General features: G+C 39.9%; 1 protein-coding gene across 26 annotated transcripts in view; it reads left to right on the top strand.

Annotated features, from left to right (window-relative positions):
* Positions 1–10,582, top strand: part of KIF1B (kinesin family member 1B) — a 77,796-nt gene that overhangs the window by 12,602 nt on the left and 54,612 nt on the right. For 14 of the 26 annotated variants that reach the window (XM_017744001.1, XM_017744003.1, XM_017744008.1 and 11 more), the window contains exons 2-13: positions 1,929–2,005; positions 3,123–3,302; positions 3,657–3,722; positions 4,494–4,672; positions 5,345–5,456; positions 5,583–5,660; positions 5,845–5,910; positions 6,662–6,679; positions 6,835–6,910; positions 7,210–7,288; positions 7,579–7,721; positions 8,817–8,858. In XM_017744001.1, the coding sequence (XP_017599490.1) occupies positions 1,929–2,005; positions 3,123–3,302; positions 3,657–3,722; positions 4,494–4,672; positions 5,345–5,456; positions 5,583–5,660; positions 5,845–5,910; positions 6,662–6,679; positions 6,835–6,910; positions 7,210–7,288; positions 7,579–7,721; positions 8,817–8,858 (1,116 nt within the window). The remainder of the gene's footprint in view (positions 1–1,928; positions 2,006–3,122; positions 3,303–3,656; positions 3,723–4,493; positions 4,673–5,344; positions 5,457–5,582; positions 5,661–5,844; positions 5,911–6,661; positions 6,680–6,834; positions 6,911–7,209; positions 7,289–7,578; positions 7,722–8,816; positions 8,859–10,582) is intronic. The other 12 variants (XM_017743998.1, XM_008641143.2, XM_017744015.1 and 9 more) reach the window with 3 other exon arrangements.

The following is a 10,582-nucleotide window of genomic DNA, read 5'->3' as shown; positions in this document are numbered from 1 at the left end:
GTTTGTGCCAGGCAGCTGCATTCCCAACCTCTGACAGAGCTGCTTTCTTGCAAATTAAACTCCCTTTCCTGATACGCTTCTCAAGATACGCTTTACAAAAACATGCATCCTAGAAAGTGATTTTCAAAATAGTGACCTGGACATGGAACTCAGTGTGAAGAGCTGAGGAAAGTCTAGCTAAGAAAATAACAATAACAGTAATAATAACAACAATGGTTTAAAAAGAGAAAAAAATGGAGCAGATTGGAATGACTTGTATAACTCGCAGAGCCTGAACTTTACTCTTCTCCAATGCGATGGATCAAATTTAAGCTGAAGCAAGAAAGGCAAACTAACGGCAAGTTTGTAGTGCCTTTTCAGACACTAATGTGGAGATTCTATTATTTGTATGGCATTTTTCGGTGGGGACATCCAGGTACAAGGCATTACCTCTTCCTTACCTTTCAGAGCTTTGATGTTAAATTCTTAACTGAGAAACGAGAAGTTGTTGAGTTGTAGCGGTCTGGAATACACTGCAGGGAGAGAACTAATTTAAGTTTGGTGCAGGGAGTTGTCTTTGGGATTTGTTTTTTGTTCACTTTAGGACTGGTGGAATAGTGTGAGTGGAGCTGTACTGTTGTTTGAGCAAAGCTAGTAAAGGGAAGCTAAAGCTATATATGATTGCTTAGGTTACAGCTTGTTCTGTGTTGATGCCCGTGTTGCTATCCAAAACCACAGGCATTTTTTTGCAATTTGATACTGTGCTGGTGCATATAATTCATTGGCTTTGCATGTCTGTCAGCTTTTTTAAGGCAAGAATGCCAGCACAAGGTGCATCCAAGTGAAACGGAGTTGGCCACGAGAAATAGAGTAGCAACTGTTGCTATTTGCAATCCAGACAGTGATGATCTCTCCGTACTGTAATTTTGGACCACAGCCCTGCTCAGGAACACAGCATCTGGTAGAGGAGTGATTTAATTTTAATGGGGATCCTGTAACCACATTTTCAGGGATTTTGGTGAAACAAGATGCTAAGTTCATGTTTGAAATGGTAAGAGGTGTGGGTGATACAATTTCATCGCATTCATCGCAGAAGGAAAGGGAGAAGAAGCCCCCATCTCCCAAAGCATAATCTAACTGGCACGAATATGTGAGAAATAAGCATCTTCTTTCTAGGATGTCTGGTATCAGGATGTAAATCATCCCCAGGAAGACTACTGACACCTTTGTATGGCTTCTTTTCCTTGTGGACTTTATTTGCACACATCACAGTTAGTGTCTCACTCCCAGAGGCAAATTGCTGCTTTAGGTGCAGGGGTGGATGTGTAAAGCTAAGGTGGTTTATCTAATTGTGATACCCTCAGGACTATGCCTTTTTACAGTCCTTGTTTACACAGACAGTGTTGAAAACAGCTGCTGGAAATAATAGATTTAAGTATTTCCAGCACTGTAGTATCAAAAAGAAGGAAGCAGTAGAGATTCACTTCTGCAACAAGGGCTGTGCTTATAAATTACCCTCTGTGGAATACAGAAACTGCAGGCATTGTGTGTGCCATTACAGTGACAGCTGGATCCATTGTGTATTGCTCCCCTACAGGCAAAGGTTATATGAAGCAGTTTTGTTGCTGGGAAGGCAAAAAAACCCCAAAGCACTAAACCCACCAACCTAAAGGTATCTGGAAAAGCTTTTGTTAATTGTGGTGAATGCACAGAATTCTGTTTAGCGACAGCATATTCTTCCTAGGAATTTTTTCTTGTCTTATTTGAAATAATAACTTACAGCTTCCTAACACTGTATTTCTGTGAGTCTGTTACTTCGGTCTATGTTCATACTCATATGCCATGTGGCAACTTTGAATATTCAGATTCGCAGATCTTGGATCAGCCAGCTCATTAATTATGCTCCTAAGTGTCAAGGTAGCTAAGAGTTTGAATTTTATTTCCTATAGGTATTATCAACCCAAAGAATCCTAAGGAAGCACCAAAGTCCTTCAGCTTTGACTACTCTTATTGGTCCCACACATCAGTAAGTGCTTTTACAAGAAAAACTGGTTTTGTTGTTGTTGCTGTTTGGTTTGATTTAACATTCTCTTCTGATCATGCCACCCCTGTAAGATGTTTCTGCACGGTCTTTCTTACCCACATTCAGGTTAAAAGCTTGTCATTGTATGTTGTGTTTCCCTGTTTGGGTGAGAGCAGAAAGCTAAAACAACTTGTAGATATTCGAAAGATTACTGAAAATATTCTCCAACAATGTTCTGTTCTAAATATTTTAAGGTTGCGCATATGCCGTGGTAAATTAATTTTTCCTCTTGGACAAATGACTGTTGCTCGAGTTCTTACAGTTCAAGGAGATACGTGGTCTGGGTTTCGTTGGCATATCTGGAAAAGGCAGCATAGTGATCCATGTTTCCAGTAGCTGCAAAAGCAATAAATTCTCATCCAGCTCCTGTGCCCCACCCTTCTGTGAATCGGTGCTAAGCTCTCACTGACTTCCAGTAATTGTTCTCCAGCAGAACTGTGTTGTTCTGCCACCTACTCCTCCCCTGCCTTGTTTTCTAAAAGATATAGAAAGAAGAGATAATGCATTTCTCTAAGATTAATTTTAGTAGCTTGGATGGTAAAATAAGCCTTAATATTTCTGAGCAAATCTGTGGTCAGCAAGACTGTTTTCACAATAAAATACTCGCCTCTCTTACTGAGTTTATCAGAGCAGCAGTGAAAGTTGATTAGAGCCCAGTCACAGGAACATTATGAACAGAATGCATGAAAACTAGCAGATACGCAGCATCAAGGAACAGAAGAGGTCTGATAAAATCTTGGTCCCAACCTTAGAATGTTAGCACAGCTAAATTTGTCCTGATTTCAGGAGCAGGTAATGTTAAAATTCAACATTTCAGGAAGCAAGGGAATGCTAGATTAAGAGTAAGATACGCTCCCAAACAATGCAGTGACATTGTCATTGTTATTCTTCTCCGTCTTGTTCAGCCTTGGGAAAAACCTGTGTGTAAAAATGGCCTCATTTACCTCTTCCTAAGGGATTGGCCCACAAGCTAAAAGTATTAAAAAAACCAGTTGCTTTTTGAAATCTTACTCAAATGATAGGAGAAGTCTGTATTTATGCTGTTTTGATGTCCTTCCAGCCTGAAGATCCCTGCTTTGCATCTCAGAGCCGTGTGTACAATGATATTGGGAAGGAGATGCTCCTGCACGCCTTTGAGGGCTACAACGTATGCATCTTTGCCTATGGCCAGACTGGAGCTGGGAAATCCTACACCATGATGGGCAAGCAGGAGGAGAGCCAAGCAGGCATCATTCCCCAGGTAGAACCGAGCCCAGAAAGGGAATTTGGTTTTTATAGCATCTTCCGACGCACACTTGTTTTTTATATTGCAGTAACAGTTAACAGAGAACTAAAGCTTACTTCTAATGTGATAGTACAGAACAATGATATTGGTGAAACCTAGAGCAATTGTTGAGATACTAGGCAAAATAAGGTTGATAGTGATGTAGGATTGAGATTAATTATCTTCCCAGTGAGGCTGTATGTGGCTGATGCATTAGGTACATTTTCTTCCCCTGCCCTCATTCTAAAGCCATTTCCATGACATGTCCTGATAGTTACTTTTTACTACTCAAAAAAGACTAATTCTGACTTGGGTTTAATCTCTTTCCAGCTTTGTGAAGAGCTGTTTGAGAAAATCAATGACAACAGCAATGAGGAAATGTCATATTCTGTAGAGGTGGGTATGGTGAGGGATCAAAGAATGTTTGGACATCAAACTGAGCTTAGGTGCTGGGTTATTGATGTTGCATTAAGATGCTGATTTCTGATGGGTTTTGTTTTTTTAATTTTATGTTTTAAAACTTTGTCTTTTCTCTTTTTCATGTGAGACAAATGTAAAAACCTTTCTATGACTCTTTTTCACCCTCGTCAGAAAACTAGTGTTCCTTTACCTGTGTAGTAATCCTGAAAGAAACGATGGGCTGAAAAATGTAAAGATGCATTTACAGATGGGGTTTTTTTACTGATGACTGGAAGACTGCATGTTTGTTGTCATACACTATAGCCGTGATTTTTAAAATCTAAAGTTGCTTCTGCAAGAAAGATCAGTTTTTGTCCCTTCTTAAGTTTGCCTTGGTGGTTCATAAGAGAGATCCTTGGAAGCAGACTCCTTTTATCATCTGTCTTGTTTGACACTTGTGCTGTGTCATAGTAAAGCTGTTAAGATGATTATGGAGTCCAGTGTGTAACTTTTCATTACACACCAGGGTTTTCTGAAATGATTGAAGGATCTATACATGGATGCAAGGCCAGCAGCTTATGTTGGACATGTGATCCATGAGACTTTTGACTCTTGCCTCTGCCAGTGTTAAAGCTGTTAAATGACCAGAGACACGCACCTACAGCCTTCCTGTGGTGGGCTGGGGGAATTTCTACTGCTGGCACTCGGAAATGCAATGGAGGAGACCTTCAGAAATACTAAATTGTCTGTGAAAATTCCTGTTTTCAGGTGAGTTACATGGAGATTTACTGTGAGAGAGTCAGAGACTTGTTGAACCCGAAGAACAAAGGGAATTTGCGCGTGCGAGAACATCCTCTCCTTGGACCATACGTGGAAGATCTGTCCAAGTTAGCAGTCACATCTTACACAGACATTGCAGACCTCATGGATGCTGGGAACAAAGCCAGGTTAGTGATGGGAGCGTGTTATATATTTTTATCACTGTTATGCATTAGCACTTTAAAAAAACCTCTTGTAAGTGAGGAGTATTATTGAAATATGCACTGATCAATGCTGTTAAAAGCAGAAATTGCTTTGTGTGGTGAACTAGTGGTGGAAATTGCTGTGTAGACTTTTAAAGATCATAATGACTTGAGGTGAAGTCTAAATAATTATTCTGGCGTTTACTTCTGCCTTTGCTGTGTGCTCTGTCACTATCCTGGTATAAAAACCTATGTGAACAGTCTCCTCTTTCCTTAATTCAGGTGGTCAGGACTAAAGTTGGCACTCCAGCTTTAGTTTCTGATTAATTATTGTTCCCATGTCACCTGTTGGCTCCATTTAACAATATATGGGAAAACTTGAGCAGCATTTATGTGAGTCTTTCTTGGGTGTTTGCATGTAAGGTGGACTACTGAGTACACAGATTGAGAAAGCTCTGTTTAAACTGTGATGAAGATGGGAGTAATTCAGGAGTAAAAAAATGAAAGGGTTTGTTAATGATATTAGGTGTGGCTGGGTCTTGGTTACAGGGCAGCACATCACCTGTGCAGCCTCTTGCTTGCATTCCTCTGCAGCTGCATTCAGCCCTGCAGGTAATTGTCCTCTCTTAAATGTGCTCCTATCTGTTTGTATTTTAGGACTGTGGCAGCCACCAACATGAATGAAACCAGTAGCCGCTCTCATGCTGTGTTTACAATTGTCTTTACTCAGAAGAAACATGACACAGAAACTGACCTTTCCACAGAGAAGGTGTGTTACAGATAAGTGGCTTTCTGGCTGTTTTTCACTGATCTTCCTTGCAGTGACTTTGTAGTTCTGTTCTTGCTGTAATTCACCAAGATCTAATTCTCCTATTCATGTGCTTTCTCTCTTCAGGTCAGCAAGATCAGCCTTGTGGATCTCGCTGGGAGTGAGCGAGCTGACTCCACCGGTGCCAAAGGAACCCGGTTAAAGGTACGGGGCCATGGGGGGGTGCTGGGGAAGGAACGGGAAGTGGGGGCACAAGCATCACGTGGAGTCTTTGCTGGACAAATAATAAGTTACAAGTAAGGAAAAAATAGTTGCAAACCTGAAGACTACAGAGATTCATGGTTGGACAGTTTTAATTACTACATAATACTGATTTCTGTTTTCTCAGGAAGGAGCAAATATAAACAAGTCTCTCACAACTCTGGGCAAAGTTATTTCAGCATTGGCTGAAGTGGTAAGTAGAGCATTTCCTTGCCTGCAACAGCCTTTGCATAGCTGATCAAATGGAAACAGTAAAATCCATGGAGTACAGCAGAATCATTTGCTGTGCTTGGCCCTGTATTCTCAGCCCTGTTAGCTGTGTGTATTTTGATAGATTAATAGAGTTGATGCTATTCTGTGGGTGTCACACAGGCTGTCAACAGATTGAAGCATTGGTTTGTTTAACTGTGAAGAAACCTTGCAAAAGAAGCCTGTGTTTATGTAGAAGACCTGTTCACATAGCAAGTTTTTAGACCTTCAGTGCAGTAATTTTATTTTTACTTGAAGGAATAATTTTAGAAAACTTAACTACAGCTTTGTTGTTAAAATCTATAGAAACACCAGTGCAATAATTTGATTCACTGGCTTTCTTTGCAATGGCAAGACTTAATAATGTCTTAAGTGAGCATATATTGATCCAAGCAAAATGTTGTGGGTTTAGAAAAGTACTTTGTCTTTTATTTTTTGTACTCAACTACTATTAAAAAAAACCCCAAACAAACAAAACAAATAAATGATGGTTGTTCCTTTTGAAAGTGAGTTAACACCTTGGACAGGTTGAATATGCTTAAGTGCTTTTCAGATTATTTTTTTCAATTGAAGAGATTCTCCTTCATTTGGCTTCTCAAGGAAAGGACGTACTGTCTAACATGGAAACAATGTATAAATCTGTTAAGAAGCTCATCTTGTATCTTCTTCCTTTTTCCTTAATGCTTTCAACTTAGGATAACTGCACCAGCAAGGTATGATGGTCTGAGTAGGAGTAGATATTGGTGTCTTTGCCTGAGTGTAAGGTTTGCTGCTTGGAATGCTGTTAGAATACAGAATTTAAATGTCAGGAAGGTGTTATTACACAGAAAAACCTTCCTATTTTTCATATTGTGTTGTTTCTTTGTAGAGCAAAAAAAAGAAGAAGACAGACTTTATACCCTACAGGGATTCTGTATTAACGTGGCTTCTTCGAGAAAATCTAGGTATGGCTGAGTTGTCTGTGACAATATGGAAAGAAAGTCTCACTGAATTTCTTGACTGCTTTTAACTCACTTAAATTTGTATTGAGTATGAAGTTAAATATCTTTAGTAGCCAAATCTGAGTTGTCATAGTTCCACCTTGTGTTAATGCTATAACTCTTTCCTGTGGTTTTTGTATGTTTCTTAGAATTGTAGAATTTAGTTGAATTCTATAGTTTATTGAAAACACTGATATTTGGTAGGTAGGTAGTGCCTGGAGTGTGCACTGTAGTTCATCTAAAATCTTGTCTGTTCACTATAGGTGGGAACTCCAGAACTGCAATGGTTGCTGCTCTCAGTCCAGCAGACATAAACTACGATGAAACTTTGAGCACTTTAAGGTACTTTCTCTTCCTCTGGGATGGGTACGAGTAACTGTTTGCTCTAATGGCCATACTTTGTCCTTCAAACCTTTGGGTTATTACAAATTGAGCTTGTCTGTGGGGAAGAAGACTCTACTGGCAAGAACTCAATTACCCTGCAGAGGAAGCAGGGATTTATTGCCTACTCTTCTGACATACAGGTGCAAGCTAAATGTCTTCTATGTTGCTGCATTCCTGTGTTGTATATAAGCTGCATATAAGCAGTTCTATGTTTGTGGTAAGGTTTCATTGTTCTGGTCTGGTTCCAGATATGCTGATCGTGCAAAGCAGATTAAATGCAATGCTGTTATCAATGAAGATCCTAACGCCAAGCTGGTGCGGGAGCTGAAAGAGGAGGTGACAAGGCTTAAGGATCTCCTGCGTGCCCAGGGGCTGGGAGATATTATTGACAGTAAGTGGATTAAACACACCTCAGCATCCTGGGCTTGGTCTCTCTAGCAGAGGAGGGAGACCTGAGCCTGTGAGAGAAAGGGATTTAAAACACAGAATTTAAATATAGGTGCTGATATTTAAGTTTCGACCGTCTTAGGTTTGTCTGTGGAGTTGACAAGCCACCTTCAAACTCTTAAGGAAAAATAGTGAGTTTGAATTTCCTGTTATTGTAGAGATTCTTTTGCGTAATAGAACTTACACATTCAGGAGTTGCTCTGGTGAGTTATGGAGGACTTTTTGTCTGGCTGCCAATAAAAGAGCTGAGATACAGAAACTCAATTTCATACTGAGAAAAAAGTTATCTTTGCTTCCTCCTTAAAGGGTTAAGGTTATTGGTTAATACCTGGCTTCAGTGCCATCCTCATTCACAAAAGAAAACAATGGCTAATGTTAGACAGTGAGTGACAAATCGTTTGTCATCTTGAAATATCTATGCAACAGCTGCTTGTGAATAACTAATCAATCTTTTTGGGAGATTTTGAGTTAGGTTGGCAGAGCAGTGTTGTACTGATTTGCTTTGCCAGCAACCTCTTAAAGCACTAGAACACACTTGTGCCCAATTTCCTTGTCCTATTTCCAAGCAAGACAGATGAGCTGAAATTCTAGCTGCTACATTCTTCTGTAATATGAACAGTGATTTAATTCCTTGTGAAGGAAATGCCCATAAAAGCACAGGACGTATTCCAGTGGATTAAAAGCTTCTTTGACTTTAAAAAAAAAAAAGTGTTGCACCAGTTTCTGATTTTTCAGACCTTTTTGTCTGTGAAGCAGAAGTCCTGACTTAGTCACAGACTACTTAAAGACATGTGACATGTGTTTACCTCTTTGTTTGCTTGTTTTCAAGAGAATGGGGCCAGAAGACAATGAAATACAAGTGTTTTCATGCTCGTTACAGTCTGTGGGTTTTGGTTCTAAATCCTAACTGAAAAAACTGTGTTACTGAAAACTGTGGTTTGTTTCTTTAAATATCAAGTAGTATTCTCTTCCCTTCCTATGTCACTAGTGAACCTTCAATTTTGATCCTTCTTGTATTTTCCCTCCTGCTTCCTTTCAGTTGATCCAATGGGAGATGAATACTCTGGAAGTGGAGGCAAATGTGTGTATTGTGTGGTTCTCTTTTTAACCTGCTTTCTCTGGGTCAGCTTTTAACAGAGCTTTGCATGCCAGCATTTCTCACAGGGAAATCCCAGACAGAACACTCACTGGAATGCAGTGCAGGTTCATGAAAACCAGCATCACCAGCACTTCTTAGATTGAGTCCACAATCAAAAAAAAGTGCAAAGTTTAAAGTGCAACGTATGTTCATTGTTCCTTTCTGGCAGAAGGGAGAGTGGCAGTTCTCCAGTGTGTTTTCATGACAGCGCACGGTTTAGATTTGAACTAGAAAATCTTTCTCTCAAATCTTTTCCCAGTTACTCAGTTCCTGCTCACATGGCTTTCCTGGCATTTTAGCAGCTCTTTTCCACTTTGAAGTATTTGTTTTAAATGTGTCAGTTGATGAACTCAAGATAAGTATTTCCAGTTCCTCCTGGACACTGCAATGTATTTATTTTGTATAGTCTTACCAAAAAAAAAAAAAAAAAAAAAAAGAAAGAAGCCAGACATACTCATGAAGCTCTCTTTTTTTGAGGTCAGAAATACTTGGTTGCAGGTGATTAACTTAATAGGGCTAAAACCAGTCAGCAAAGAGCATTTTATTTCTCTTGGTGTTTGCTTCTATGAAAGGGGAATATATGTAGTCCATTGCAAGCGAAATGTGCTCCATGTAAATTTTGGGTTGGTAGACTTTTAAAACTCTCTCAGTCAGTCTTTTTCACCCTCACTCAATATCAGCTGAAGGAGATCTGTCTGAAATTTCCTAAAATTGAAGCTACTGGTGGTGTAAAGACTCATCCTGGCCTGTCTGACATTCTGATGCTGCTTCCAACGTGTGCACATGTCATGGTGTAGGAGCTGCGGCTCCAGGAGCAGCGTGCATGGTCCTGAGGGTTCTGGTTCTCTGTGGTCACAGTGACTGTGGAGCTATTGCAAGTGCCACTTCCTTTCTCTTCAGGAGTGCATGGCCTTTTGAGACTTCATCCCTGCTCTGTCATGCCTGCTTTCCTCATCCTGGCAGCATTCCCTCCCCTTAACCTGCTTTTCTTCTGTGAAACTCCCAGTCCTGCCTCCCGTATTTGCAGATGGTGGTTTTCAAACTGGCTCGGGGCAATCATCAGTTCCATGAGGCTGAAACAGCAGGTTGAGCATGGAGTGAACTAGGGCATAAGGCTGACAATGGCAGGATTGTTCAGGGGCAGAGTAGAGGAGATGTAGGAGGACAGGGAAATTTATGCAATGTCTGGGTGAGCATCTCGTTTTTGTACGTGTGATGCCCCTGTTTATAACTTGCAGGGTCTGATTTGACCTGTTTCTTTCCTGAAGTGACTTTTTAAAAAGGATTTGTCTTTGAAATTATATTTTAAAATACTAAGTTATTAAAACTGAGCTATTCAGTTATCTGATATTTTCATGTTAGGAGATTTTTCTTTTGGTGTGTGATTATTCTGAGGATATGGTTTACAGACATATCCAAGAAGCCCAGTTAAATTAATATAAATTTCCATTGTATATTTGTTCTTAAATCATTCAGACAGCTTTTCTTGTTCTCTGGCTTTCAGGCCTGCAGGTTTTCAGGCTACAAAAGCTACCTTACTAAATTTTGTAGGTTTTTAAAAGGCCTTTCTAATTCAGACTAACAGCCAAAAGGCTTTGAAGCACCTTCTGAAGTATAAGACCCTTATCAGATATTTCGCTGATCAGATCTGTTAGATTTCCATTTTT

This window comes from Corvus brachyrhynchos, unplaced genomic scaffold (assembly GCF_000691975.1).
Source record: "Corvus brachyrhynchos isolate BGI_N302 unplaced genomic scaffold, ASM69197v1 scaffold68, whole genome shotgun sequence".
Taxonomy (NCBI): domain Eukaryota; kingdom Metazoa; phylum Chordata; class Aves; order Passeriformes; family Corvidae; genus Corvus; species Corvus brachyrhynchos.
Note: the sequence above shows the minus strand (reverse complement) of the source record. Positions and strands in the feature narration are given on the sequence as shown.